General features: G+C 45.0%; 3 protein-coding genes across 7 annotated transcripts in view; 1 reads left to right on the top strand and 2 right to left on the bottom strand.

Annotated features, from left to right (window-relative positions):
* Positions 1 to 916, bottom strand: part of paics (phosphoribosylaminoimidazole carboxylase, phosphoribosylaminoimidazole succinocarboxamide synthetase) — a 17,071-nt gene extending 16,155 nt beyond the window's left edge. Inside the window, exon 1 of one of the 2 annotated variants that reach the window (XM_061779606.1) lies at positions 719 to 916. In XM_061779606.1, coding sequence (XP_061635590.1) covers positions 719 to 773 — 55 coding nt within the window. In that variant the 5' untranslated portion in view covers positions 774 to 916. The remainder of the gene's footprint in view (positions 1 to 718) is intronic. The other variant, XM_061779607.1, reaches the window with a different exon arrangement.
* ppat (phosphoribosyl pyrophosphate amidotransferase) overlaps positions 1 to 6,472 on the top strand; it is a 16,924-nt gene extending 10,452 nt beyond the window's left edge. For all 3 annotated transcript variants that reach the window (XM_061779613.1, XM_061779614.1, XM_061779615.1), the window contains 10 exons: positions 2,354 to 2,420; positions 2,510 to 2,716; positions 3,615 to 3,727; positions 3,801 to 3,946; positions 4,293 to 4,365; positions 4,441 to 4,592; positions 4,878 to 5,005; positions 5,083 to 5,304; positions 5,746 to 5,866; positions 5,929 to 6,472. In XM_061779613.1, the coding sequence (XP_061635597.1) occupies positions 2,354 to 2,420; positions 2,510 to 2,716; positions 3,615 to 3,727; positions 3,801 to 3,946; positions 4,293 to 4,365; positions 4,441 to 4,592; positions 4,878 to 5,005; positions 5,083 to 5,304; positions 5,746 to 5,866; positions 5,929 to 6,101 (1,402 nt within the window). In that variant the 3' untranslated portion in view covers positions 6,102 to 6,472. The remainder of the gene's footprint in view (positions 1 to 2,353; positions 2,421 to 2,509; positions 2,717 to 3,614; positions 3,728 to 3,800; positions 3,947 to 4,292; positions 4,366 to 4,440; positions 4,593 to 4,877; positions 5,006 to 5,082; positions 5,305 to 5,745; positions 5,867 to 5,928) is intronic.
* si:dkeyp-117h8.4 (uncharacterized protein LOC572032 homolog) lies at positions 6,472 to 13,144 on the bottom strand. Of its 2 annotated transcripts, none has more exons than XM_061779605.1 (9): positions 12,925 to 13,144; positions 12,757 to 12,820; positions 12,595 to 12,650; positions 11,796 to 11,829; positions 11,689 to 11,714; positions 10,660 to 10,732; positions 7,407 to 9,692; positions 6,799 to 6,848; positions 6,472 to 6,674 (listed from the first exon to the last, which is right to left on the bottom strand). In XM_061779605.1, the coding sequence occupies exons 1-8, from the start codon at positions 13,000 to 13,002 to the stop codon at positions 6,811 to 6,813; spliced, it is 2,655 nt and encodes an 884-aa protein (XP_061635589.1). In that variant the 5' UTR covers positions 13,003 to 13,144; the 3' UTR covers positions 6,472 to 6,674; positions 6,799 to 6,810. The 2 variants fall into 2 exon arrangements, with proteins under 2 accessions (XP_061635589.1, XP_061635587.1); XM_061779603.1 differs by having other exon boundaries at positions 6,810 to 6,848.

Raw genomic sequence — 13,144 nt, 5'->3', positions numbered from 1 at the left:
GTATGTTATGCGGAGCCACACTCCAACACGACGCCAAGCGAGGATGTGACACCGTGGAGAAGACGAGCCCGCCGGCCAAGAAGAGCCCGGATTAGCTCGCGAGCTAGCCGGCGGCTAGTACCTCTTTTTTGCACTGTCGAAAAGCCGACACGGTGGGAAATATTCAAGTCGCCGGAGGCTTTCAGTGGATATATGTTCGCGGCTCAAACCTTTAGGAAAGGTGTCGGCATGAGAAAGATGCTATCGACGTGGTGCTATTTGATTGACTGGTGACAATTGAGCGCGTTCAGCTGACACACCAACAGTGTTTGAGAAACTGGATCGTTCACAATTTTGAAGCCTCATCTTAGATAATTGGCGATACTTGAAAAACAAATATATATATATATATATATATATATCTTAAAATCATTCAAATTTGGCAGGACTGTTAACAACACTCTGGTATTTCAAATTTACAAAACATTTGTTTTCACTCCATAGGGACAATGTATTTATGTAATTTTAATGTCCGCTTACAATTTTGTTCCACATTTATCACAACATACCATATCTACACAAGTAGCTGCTTATTAAACCAGTACAATTGAATGTTTCATATAAATGAATATGGAAAACAATTGAGGTTAGCGTGTTGGTGTGGCCCTCGACAACCGTCCCGCTTTCTCACGTGGCCCCCTTTGTTAAATGAATTACCCACCCCCGGTCTAAAGTTTACCTTCCGAAGCTGAGGAGGTGTAGATGCCTCCCTGATGTGCCCCCACCTCCTCCATTTGTCGTGTCTGGCTGGGGCCTCCTCTCGCATTCAAGGCCCGGCAGTCCTTCCAGCCACATCCGACGCTGAGCCTCCTCAGACGCTCCGAGACCAGCTCAAATGTGACTCTGCTCTGAGCCTCGTGCTGAGCCGCCGCCTCGTCCCACCCCCTCCCCCCCCCCCGCGCCGTAGCCAGCTCGTCCGCCTCCCCCCCCCCCCCCCCCCCAAGCGCCTTTTTCGAGCTGACGTGGAAACACTTTCCCCACCCCCTCGACCCGTCTGGCGCTGCTGCTCAGTTCCCTAGGCAACCAGGCGCTTAAGCCCGAAAGCAACGCCCCCGCACAGGAAAGCAGCCTCACCACTGGCTTAAGCTATGTGCTGAGGGGGAGGGGCCAAGTGTAATGTGAGAAGCAGCTTGGTAAATAGACTGGAACTGCAGCAAGGCGACTCCTTGTAGATGAAAAAGCTCCTCAACCTTTTTGGGCCTCTGTAAAACCTGTTTGGTTTGCCTGCAGGCTTGGCTGCTACGTTGCGCTTTTATAAGGTGATGCATGTTTAATCCTGCAAAGAGTGAGGAGCATGTTACAGTTAATACACAAGTGAAGAATGTGCCCTAGTATTACATTTTAAAAAATTCCTCCCCTTGGAAATCATCTGTCGTGAATCTAGTTAATCTTTTCATGTGTCTAGCCAAGAAAAGGGGGGAAAAGCCGGTTTCAGAGGGGCCGTGTTAATTACGCACATTTTTTCTTTTCACAGCAGAGCTCGGTTTCTATTGCATTAGTGTTTTTATTTGAGTAATAACACTTGATGAAGCCTTTCCTAAAATTCCATACTACAAAATAAGTGAAGTAGGATTATTCCTGATATCGTATCTGGCCGATATCGGTATCGGGCAAAACTCAAGGCTGCAGTATCGGATCGAAAGTGAAAAAGTTGGATCGGGACATTCCTGTTATATATCAGAGATAATTTTAAACAATATGATATAATAAAAACAAATGACTAATGTTCAATCACCGGCCCCGCCTGTGTGGAGTTTGCATGTTCTCCCCGTGCCTGCGTGGCTTTTCTCCGGGCACTCCGCTTTCCTCCCACATCCCCCCAAAACATGCATGAATTAGAGACTCTAAATTGCCCGTAGGTGTGAATGTGAGTGCGAATGGTGGTTTGTTTGTATGTGCCCTGCGATTGGCCGGCAACCAGTTGAGGGTGTACCCCGCCTCCTGCCCGATGACAGCCGGGATGGGCTCCGGCACCCCCGCGACCCGCGTGAGGAGAAGCGGCTCAGAAAATGGATGGATGGATGGACGGATGGATGGAAATGTGCTAAACAGCCTATAGGCTACAGTATAACAGGTTATGAAAATAATGATATATAAAAAAAATGTAATATCATCCTTTGCTGAATATTATTTTGAATTAATAGAAATAAAAACAATTTTTAGTTCTGTGTTTTGGCATCTATGATTCCACTGCTTTTACTGGTATTGAAGAACTTTATGCAAGTGCAGTATTGAAGTCAACATTTTTGTATCACTTCTGCGCTGGCATGGCAATTTCTTTTTTCCCTTAACACATGGGCTTGTGTCTCCTCAGGGGTCAGGAAAGTGCCGGGGTTGTCACAAGTGATGGAGCCACTCCGCCGACATACACAACCCTCAAGGTGACGCCAAACCCCTTACAAACTGCAGCAAAATTCAGCGAGCGACTCGATAGCCCTGCTGCTATTGATTGCATGGGATTTATTTTCAGGGCATGGGCTTGGTGAGCGCCGCTTTCTCCCCCGAGGCGCTCCTCAAGCTGCGCTACGGCAACCTCGGCATCTGTCACACGCGCTACTCCACCACTGGCATGTCAGAGCTGCAGAACTGCCAACCCTTTGTGGTGGACACGCTGCACGGCCAGATAGCGGTGGCGCACAACGGAGAGCTGGTCAACGCGCACGCCCTGCGGAAAAAGGCGAGTCGTCTACGTAGAGCGCCGGCTTGCACCAGTGCCCGTTTAATACCAATATTTGTTTCATTTTTTTTTTTTAGTTATTAGGGAAACACTCCCACTACAGTATCCAAACAAGCGCGGTTGTAGGAGGAGATCTTTGGCCCGTTACAATTACATGTGGATATTTCTTTGCAGAACTTCACCAGGCCAAAAATATTACAATAAGAAAAGCCAAGTTCCAATCAGTCGATATTATTATGCAGTATAGTCGACATTTTAAGATAAGATAAAAGCCAAGAGAAAAAAATGTCATATTGAGAAAAATTATATTATGAAAAACATAATGCAATAAAAAATTTAATTTTATAGGTTTTGAGGAATAACTTAATTTAACAAGGTAAAAAGTCCTAATTTATTTTATACATTTGAAAGGAAAAGTCATAATTTAACTTGATATTGTAAGTAACAATTTAATGTTAAAAAAAAGTCTATGGAAAATCATTCTTTCATGGATAGTAAATTTTACAAGTCATAATTTAATAAAACTGAATTTGGCAATTAATTGGCTCACAGCGAGTGTGCCAACATTGTCATTGTATGGGCAAATACAATGAAATTGAGGTGCAACTCCAGGTTTGTATTTCAAGAATTAAAAATACATGGAATAGGAAAAAAAAAATGTTTTAAGTAGAATACAGTGCAAATATCAGTATGGCTAATGCATTATTCTTAAAAAGATAAATAAAGAAATAAATAGCTCACAGTAAGTAAGAACTGTTGGAAAAAATCCAGATCCGCTCACGTTTGTCCAGATCTGTATTCAAATGTAACCAGGACATATCCTACCCTTCCCAAAAATGTTGCAAATGGTAGCGCTTGAGGATAAACCAGCGTGTTGTTGGTGCGCCCGTCCGTGCAGGTGATGCGTCACGGCGTGGGCCTGTCCACCAGCTCTGACAGCGAGCTCATCACCCAGCTGCTGGCCTTCACTCCTCCTTTGGAGGAGCTGGACTCACCCAACTGGGTGGCCAGGTTTGGGCTCCTGGCGTAACACTCGACTCTTTTTGTCTACCAACGAGTAAATTGTCTTCTCTTTGTTTTGTAGGATTAAAAATCTGATGACGGAGACGCTGACGTCGTACTCGCTGCTGGTGATGTTCAAAGACGTCGTTTACGCCGTGCGGGACCCCTACGGGAACAGACCCCTTTGCATCGGACGTGTGGTTCCCATCTCCAAACTGCACAACTCGGGTAACAGCCGTCAAGCCCGAGCAAATAACAAATCGTAATGTTGCACTGTATCCTTTTGTTTATTCAAAAGAAGTATTGATTGGCGACCACTTTAGGGTGTACCCCGCACTTTCATAAAAAGACAAAGAATTGAGCTTGCTCTTTCCTATGAAGACAAACTATTGATGTTGCACTCTCCTAAAAAGATGACAAACTATTTACGTTGCAATTTCCTACAAAGAAAAGATTTGTAACAATAGCCGTGAATTGAAAAGGCTCCCGAAAGATTGAGAAACAATCCTCGCCCCCAATGGATGTCGATAATTAGCCGCGAGGTCTTCTGATGATGAAGTTGATTGGTTGTCAGGTGGCGGCGAGGCGGACACCGAGGGCTGGGTCGTGTCCTCTGAGTCCTGCAGCTTCCAGTCCATCGGCGCCAAGTACGTCTTCACAGATGAACCTTTGGACGCGTTAACTCTTCTGACCCTTTCTTCCGTTTTGCTCTTGACACTCAGGTATTACAGGGAGGTCCTCCCGGGAGAGATTGTCCAGATATCCCGACACGGAGTCAAGTCTTTGAGCGTAGTGCCTCGTCGCGAGGGGGACCTCCCTGCCTTCTGCATATTTGAATATGTATACTTTGCCAGACCCGACTCCATCTTTGAAGGTTAGTGTGTACACTGTGCTGCTATGGCACCATTTTTGGCCAATAGAAACTCATTAAACTACCTTACTGTAATTCCTTATTTACTGCGGTGAATTGTACAGTTTGAGTAAAATTGGTTGCATTTTCAACTCGACACGTTTTCTATTTTATACGAATGACATGAACTGATGTTAAAAACAGTCGAAGAACCACCAGATTTTAGTCTGCACATTTCCAAAGGTAGTCAAATGGAATAAGGCCTCGGGGTTTTTGATGCAACATAATAAGGAAATGTATATGCAACAGGACAGATGGTCTATACCGTCAGACAGCGCTGTGGTCGACAGTTGGCCATCGAGGCGCCCACGGACGCAGACGTGGTCAGCACCGTACCGGAGTCGGCAACGCCCGCCGCACTGGGTTATGCCCAGCAGGTCTGCCGAACAACTTTGCAACAAAACCCCCAAAATGTCCTCCTCGGTTCGAAGCTAAGCTTCTTTTCTTTTCTCAGTCTGGCCTGCCCTACATTGAAGTTTTGTGTAAGAACCGCTACGTCGGGAGAACCTTCATCCAGCCCAACACCCGCCTGAGGCAGTTGGGCGTCGCCAAGAAGTTTGGCGCCTTGACGGACAACTTTGCCGGCAAGCGGGTGGTGCTGGTCGACGACTCCATCGTCAGGGGCAACACCATCTCACCCATCATTAAACTACTGAAGGAGGCGGGCGCGACCGAGGTTTGTTCCGCTGTTTCTTCCCCATTACTATACAATTAAATCTAGACTTAAGTATTTTTATCTTTAGTTTGTCATTTCTCATCTATTTATATTTCACAAGTCTCTGCTCATCTGTGACAGCAGTTTGGCACAATTCAGTGATACGACTGAAGCTTACCGAGCCAGTTGTGAAACTTTTTTGGGTGTGTATTATACTGCCCCCTAGTGGCCAGGGTGCACGCATCAGAAGTAGCACAATGTGGAATTGCAACGGATTAATGGCATTTCCATTTCAATGGAGAAAGATGATTGGAAAATTTCCCACGTCACACCAATATGCCACGGCTTAGTGGTTTGGAATCTCTGATTCTCTGAAGGCACATTTTTCCTGACAATTTTAGCTGGAATTACAAATTTGACCATGAAGGTATCGCTGGATTGAGCCACTCTCCTCTCTGGCAGGTCCACATCAGAGTGGCTTCTCCTCCAATCAAGTTCCCCTGTTACATGGGCATCAACATCCCCACTAAAGAGGAACTCATCGCCAACAAGCCGGAATTCCAAGACATCGCTGATTACATCGGTAAGCGCCGATATGCCTGCTTTGCGTTTTACTACCGCTGACTGTTGCTGTGTTGCATTCAGGTGCCAACAGCGTGCAGTACCTGACCGTAGAGGGGCTGGTGACGGCGGTCCAGAAAGGAATCTCCTCCCTGCAGGGCGGCGAAATGATCGACTCCACTTACAAGTCGGGTGGGAGGGTGGGACACTGCACCGCGTGTCTGACCGGCAAGTACCCGGTGGAACTGGAGTGGTAAACTGGTGGGCGAGTCTGGTTAGTTACATTTGGCACTCCATCCTGCAGTTCAAAACTTTGTCCATGTTACGCAGCAGCTGAGTGCTTCTACTGACCTCTAGTGGTTGGATTCTTTTGCCTTATGTAAATATACCATTAGAACATTTTAGTTTGCTCCGTTTTATATGACCAGACTTACATTTATTATGCATCGAAAAACAAGCACACACACAAACCAGCGACCAAAGATTATTATGAATTTTTTTAGAACATCTGAGTTTTGTACTAAATCGAGGGACCGTGTACAACGTCCCGGTGGTTCTGAATATGCTGCCTTAACATGCTGTTTTGTTACACACGAAAAAAATAAACACTGGCTGAAGTCATCATGAAGTGGCATTTTACATTTCACTCATTTTATTTGAACTAACTTATTACTAACACTACAAACTTACAATGTGGTGAAAATACAGTGAACATGCATAGAATATTTGTATGTAAAATGCAGATTGAATTACATCTTCACAGCGGTCCAGTAGAGGTGGGTCACGTTAGCAACATTTTCGACACCTGTTCCCCATTGAGTGACCATTACCTGTTAATGTATGGGAAGGGAGGGAAAAAAAGTGATTACGTGTAGGAATACCACCCAAAAACAACTTCTGACAGCCAAAAATCCAGGTTATCAAAATCTGGACTGGACGTTTACACAAACTCACAGTTCAGTTACCTTAGTTGCTTGCGGACATATTTGCCTCTCCTGGAATTCCTGTTAAACAGCAATGTAGACATGAATGAATCAGTGAAACAGTTCCCAGATGTTGACATGGCAACTAGATTTGATACTTCTGAAATAACTTAATAATAAATGGTCGTCTAAGTGAAGACAATCATGTTAATTTCTCACTAATTAACAATGATATACCAGCGTAGGAAACATCATTTCTATAGATCTCTGCAAGTGTTAACGTTTTCAAATGATCACTTAAAAAAAAATAATAATAAATTCCAAGGAAATCACAATTTCCAATCACTGGTAAGGCATTTTTTTTAGAACAGATCTGCGGGCTACACATGTAGCCTCTTTTGAGCTACCTTGTGCCCGCGGTCACCCTATTGGTGACCACTTGTCAAATTGTCCGTAGGTGTGAGTGTGAATGGTTGCGTATATGTGCCCTGCGACTGACTGGTGACCAGTCCAGGGTGTAGCCCACCTCGCGCCCAAAGTCAGCTGAGGATAAACTATTGAAAATAGATAGATGGATGATCTCCAACAAATTGAACCTGATTGTCTGTCTTAACGCAGTGTTACATTAAGGACATTTACCAAGTAGGTACTCCTCCGGCAAGCCATGCGCCTCAATGGCCTCTTCCAACCGCGGCCGACCGTTGAAACCTTGAACCGTGCTATGCTCGAAGACACCACCCTGAGGAGCCTCAGTGTCGCGCAAACAGAGGCGGCGTCTCAGCGTCTCATTTCTGTGCCGCTTGGACCCTGGAGAGTAGGGACTCCAGCGCTTGGAGCGGGACAGGTTCTCCCACTCCAACTCTCGGTGGCGCTTCTTCAGCTCGAAGCGATGGGGTGACAATGCCAGTGCCACCAGTGATTGGGAGGAATGATGCCGGGAGGCATCGGCACTCCTGGTGCACAACCGGCAGGTGCGCCCGTTGAAGAGTTCGCTTTGGCACACAAACTTGTGATACTGCTTAGCATAGTCGTCATCCAGGTCCTTTTCTGAATAAGTGAAGCAGCCCGATGCCTTGGAAGAGTCAATTGAGAGGTGCCGCCAGAGCTTATTGCGGGCCTGTGCAGGGGAGCGCAAGCAGGACCTGGGGTCGACCATCTGGGGCGTAAGCAGCTTTCGGAGAGGGGAAGCCCGGGACCTGAAGTAGTCTAACACATTAGCAGAGTTGGGGCTTCTGGAGAAGGACTGAGGTGATCTTGTGAGGCCTTCCCAGTTCACCATCCCCTCTTTTAAGGGACACTGCTTTACTGGGAAACCATCAACGTCGGGTCGCTCTTTAAATGCGGTGCTTTCAGAAGCATTGCTGGCAGAGGAAAAAAGTCTTTTGGGACTTAGAGACAAGTCTGAGGAGGGATCAGATGGACGCAAAGGACTACAGACCCACAAGGACGGCTGCTGCTGCTCTCCAGCAGCAAAGAGAGTGAGCCTTTTGGACCTCAAAGAAAGCTCCAAGGTAGGACCGGAAGACTGCAAAGAACTGAGGGTCCAGGAGGATGGCTGCTCTCGGGCAGCGGCACTAGAAAGTATTTTGGACCTCAAGGACTGGTCCGTGGAGGAACCAAAAGACCGCAAAGGACTGAGGACACACAAGGATGGCTGCTTCTGGTCTTGAGCAGCAGAGAGTTCGAGCCTTTTAGACATCAGAGACAAGTCTCCAGAAGACCGCGAAGATGACTGCACTTCGGCAGCAGCGCTAGAAAGCCTTTTGGACCTCAGGGACTGGTCGGAGGAAGGAGCAAAAGACCGCGAAGGACTGAGGACGCACAAGGATGGCTGCGTCTGCTCTTGAGCAGCAGAGAGTGCGAGCCTTTTAGACCTCAGAGACAAGTCTGCGGAGGGACCAGAAGACCGCGAAGGACTGAAGACCAGCGAAGATGACTGCTCTCCGGCAGCAGCGCTAGAAAGCCTTTCGGACCTCAGGGACTGATCTGGGGGGGACCCGGAAGACCGCGAAGGGCTGAGGACCCAAGAGGGTGGCTGCTCTGTGGTAGCAGAGAAAGAAAGCCCTCCGGATCTTTGGGGCAGACCCAAGGACACCCCTAAAGAGGGACCAGGTGACCGTGAAGGACTAAGGCTACATGAGGACTGCTGATTATTTCTGTCAACAGAGAGAAAAAGCTTTCTGGACCTTAGGGGTAGGTCCAAAGACACTCCTGAAGAGGCATCAGAAGACTGTGAAGTACTGAAGAAGCACGAGGATGGCTGCTCTCCCATAAGCCTTCTGGATCTTAGCAACATGTCCGAGGAAGCTTCAGAGGAGGGATGAGAAGACCGTGAAGGACTGAGGACAAACACGGATGGCTGCTTTCTGGGAGCAGAAAGAGAGAGACTTCTAGAGTTTGAGGGAAGGTCTGACAAAGTCCCCAAAGAGGAAGTGGAAGACTTTGAAGGACTGAGGCCAAATAAGGATGGCTGTTCTTCCACAGTGAAGGTCTCATTTAGTTTGCTTTTAAGTTTAAGAGATGCAGGGATACAAGTCTGGTTCATTGCGTTCTGAATGTTCTGCTCCCTCAAAGGGGAGCGCTGGCAGCTGGTACAATTGGATCCTGGATTCTCCGTCACTTTTTTGCTCGTGGTTTGTCTGTTGTTCCTGACCGTACTGTGGATGTGGTTGCCTCTGTTGGACTGCTGTCGCCACTTGCGGTACTTTTGGAGCACACCGTCCGCCACATTGGAAATGTGCCACCGGTGACTGGCCCGCCCGATTCGCTCGATCATGCTGGGGTAGAGCTCGGACAAAGTGGTGCCTTGACTTCTAAGGCTCATCTCCAGCACCTCGTCATGGTCCTCGGGCAGGACGTCGGTCTCAAACAAATTCCTCTGACTGCCGTCAAGCGAGCTCTGCTGAGAACGCACAATTGACACTCCTGCAGTGGTCACAAAATAGAGAAAAGACCAAACATTAAAATGAGACGTACTTAGCTTTTGTTTGTGTTCATTTAAAACAGTTCCCGCTTCCCAAGTGTCTTGACATATTTTCTAGCCTCCCCAAAATCAGCATGTTTTAAAGGGGGTGGTGCGGTCTCATGAAAATGAGCCACCCTGCTCAATGCAATAATCACATCGCAAGGTTCCGTATAAGAACTCTGGTACCCAACATGCACTGCAAGCATCATTCCACCAATCACAATCGCACTGTAACTAGTTTTACAGATAGCAAAATATTCTCCAAAGAGGCAAAACGTTGTCATTCTCAGCTTTAGTTAACTGTAAAACAAATAATTCAACAACGCCTGTCAGCTGCCCAAGTGCTTGAATTGATTAATAATAATGTTAAATCCATGTCCTGTTTAGTTACACATGTAGAAAGAGTACAAAGATTGACTGATTGAATTATACCAGTCAGGGAAAGTCACAGGTTGTCGTAATCAACGAACAGTCCATCATGGTAGGAAGACTATCATAAAAGATAGCGGGGGATCCGAGAATTTGTGTTTGTTTGCAGGAGCAGAGGTTGACGAAGGAGCCCTCTCACAGCATCGTTCTTCAGAATGCAACGACCGAAACCAAACATCCTCCCATGCGCCATCAAGAGTCTTCAATAAATGTCAAAGTGATGTTGAATGTTCATTCAAACCATAGTTATTCTCTGTAAAATATTTTTTCGCTCATATTGTGGGTGTCTGGAATGGATTCATTGGATTTACATCATTTCCTATGGGAAGTATTGCTTTGGTTTTTGTAAGATTTGGTTTAAGTCAGACTTTCTGGAACAAATTTCTCTCAAAAACAGAGTCCACTGTACAAACATTTAAATGAGTCAACTTCACATACATCCTCTTCCCTTCATCCCATCAAGTCACTAAGTGCGAGGTTTTAAACTGCTGCTCTTACCATCACCATCATCAGTGAACGTCCAGCAAGAAACAGAAGTTTCATTTCTGCCATCTTGTTGCGTTTGGTCCAGCTGGTGAACATATACAAATGATACACTCAAGACACAAAACATCCTTGCGTTGGAAAACAATGTTTCTGTATCATCTGCAGACGAGGAAAATAGTCCCACGGGAAATGACGAAAACCACGTCGCATTGAGCGCATCCGTCGGAAGGCACGAGACATGCTAGCTAACTACAGCAATGGATGAGAACGAGGCTGGCATGTATTTACAGTGAACCTCCGTCCATTTGAGATTCACTGTACAGTACTTCCAATTTTATCCAAAAGGACACTGGCGGCACCCAGAAAACGGAGCGCTGCAGCAAAGCAGAGACTGTGGAGTATAACACTGCAGCGTCCAGGGTAAGCGAATATTAGCAGGCCGCACATTTATTTTTTACGATTCTTGCCGTGCATACGCAGATCTTGACTACAGATGGACTTTAGTTTTTCCCCGGGACAGATACTGATTAATAGTAGTCAAGGAGATTTTTTTAATCTTAGAAAATAGACATCATTTTGTTTTAAAATTCTAACAAAAAGTACAGGGAGCTCCAAGGCTCAGCAGCTTGTCTTTTAAAGTTAAATGGAAAAAAAATAGCTTTCTAAAGTTGTTGTTTTTTTCAACAGTAAATACTTTTCCAAATTTTAAAATGGAACTCAAACGTTAATATTTCACTTATCTTTGTTTTAAGTTCAAACAAAAACAAGTGCAGGAAGCTCCACATCTCTTATAAATTGAAATCCAGTACATAAATACTCCCCTGAAGTTTACCCAGTTTTAAATTATTTCGTATCAGCCGTCAAATAAAAAAAAAAAAAAAAAAGATTCCGATATGTGTCAAAATGCAGAATATGGGCCCAGCCAATATCTGGTCTATCCTTAATCTTGACCAATGAGTGACGAACATTGGCATCTACTCGGCACGCTTTCCTGCTTTTGCCAGTGCAAACGAATCAATGGCAAGAAGAAAGCGGACATACCTGTGAAGACCAGGAACAATTGTGTGCTGGGGGGAAATCATAAGTAGAAATGAATAAAACAGGTCTACAAACTCTATTAGAACCCTTTATATGTGATTGACACTTACACTGTAATAGGTCGTCTCTTGAATCCAACAGGCTCTGAGGAGAGATTCAGCTTTAATTATGATTTTTTTTTTAATTATTATTACTTCATTCACTTGTTTCGGCACATACACTTCTCACAAAAAGTTAGGGCTATTTGGCTTTCGGGTGACATTTCAGGATGAACCTAAAATGCACTACAACCTTTACAGCAGGGGAACTTATTTTGAACGCGCATGTCCAGCTTTTCAATGTTTCAGTCTTTTTTTACAGAAATTGCTGTCCTTTCCATAGATGTTCCTTTCTGTGACTCTTCCAGTCTCTCTCGGTTTCAACCTTCTGACAACACTATGCTCTGTGGCCACTTCTGAGAAAATCTAGTTTGACACCTCACAATGGCGAGGTACTGTTGACAAGTTGTTAGGCGTCATCCTGGTCTTGTGATGTAAAAAAAAAAAAAACGAATAAATGTGACCAGCATGATGAAGAGGACCGTTTAAATACCATTTGTAATGGAACCAGGAAATGGACTGGTCCATTCATGGATCAAACACCTGTTGTAAATATTGTTCTCCTTGAGAACAGGAAGTTGTGCAAAAACATACTGAAGAATTAAGCAGTTGGACATGTACATTCAAAAGTTTAGAGGTCAAATTAAGTTCACCTTGGATGATGATTTTTAATATTTATTTATTTTTTTTTTTTTAATGGGCTCATCCTAAAATTTCAACCGAAAGCCCACAACTCTAACTTTTTTTACCAGTAGTGTATTGAAACTCAAGTGGAGTCAGAGAGACGAAAACAAATATACTTTTTTCGCACCTTTGATTCGATCTCCAGTAACTGCTTTTTCGACAGCGCCATGTAGTGCACCAGGTCTTAAAAATAAAAAAATAAATATATAATAAAAATAGACAAAACGCTGTCAAGAACATGCTAATCGAGAGCCTCGGCGCTAAACACGAAGAACAAGCACTAACTTACCGTCTGCACTGGTGTTATTGAGGTCCACATCTATCGCCTCGTCTTTATATTCCAGCTTGCAGTACTGTTATTGATGGAGATTCAAATATTACAAGTTGGAATAGGTTGATTTGTCAAGTCTTAAAAATATATATATATCACGTCTCATCAACGAGTTGGAACACGCACCTGGTCTATAATTCGACGCAGCGATCGTTTGTATCTGAGGCCGTTCATGGCCAGTTGCTGTTTCATTTGATCTTCCATTCAAACGAATTAAAAGTGTCCAACGCGGTAAAAAACAAAAAATGGCAATTTGGTTCAAAACTTGGCCGTTATCAGTACGCGAACGGTGATTGGACGAGGGGATCTTGCGATGCGTTCACGTCATCCAGGAGATAAAACAAGC

Source organism: Phyllopteryx taeniolatus, chromosome 7 (genome assembly GCF_024500385.1).
Source record: "Phyllopteryx taeniolatus isolate TA_2022b chromosome 7, UOR_Ptae_1.2, whole genome shotgun sequence".
NCBI lineage: Eukaryota > Metazoa > Chordata > Actinopteri > Syngnathiformes > Syngnathidae > Phyllopteryx > Phyllopteryx taeniolatus.
The sequence above is the reverse complement of the archived record's forward strand: the minus strand, read 5'-3'. Positions and strand labels throughout refer to the sequence as shown.

What these genes read in the sequence shown, in the direction of transcription:
- si:dkeyp-117h8.4 (XM_061779605.1), bottom strand. Translation starts at nt 13,002, where the DNA reads ATGGAAGATCAAATGAAACAGCAACTGGCCATGAACGGCCTCAGATAC. An exon ending in TGCGTCGAATTATAGACCAG is followed by an intron (nt 12,821 to 12,924) that starts GTGCGTGTTCCA and finishes CATCAATAACAG; the next exon opens with TACTGCAAGCTGGAATATAA. An exon ending in GTTCACTGATGATGGTGATG is followed by an intron (nt 9,693 to 10,659) that starts GTAAGAGCAGCA and finishes TGACCACTGCAG; the next exon opens with GAGTGTCAATTGTGCGTTCT.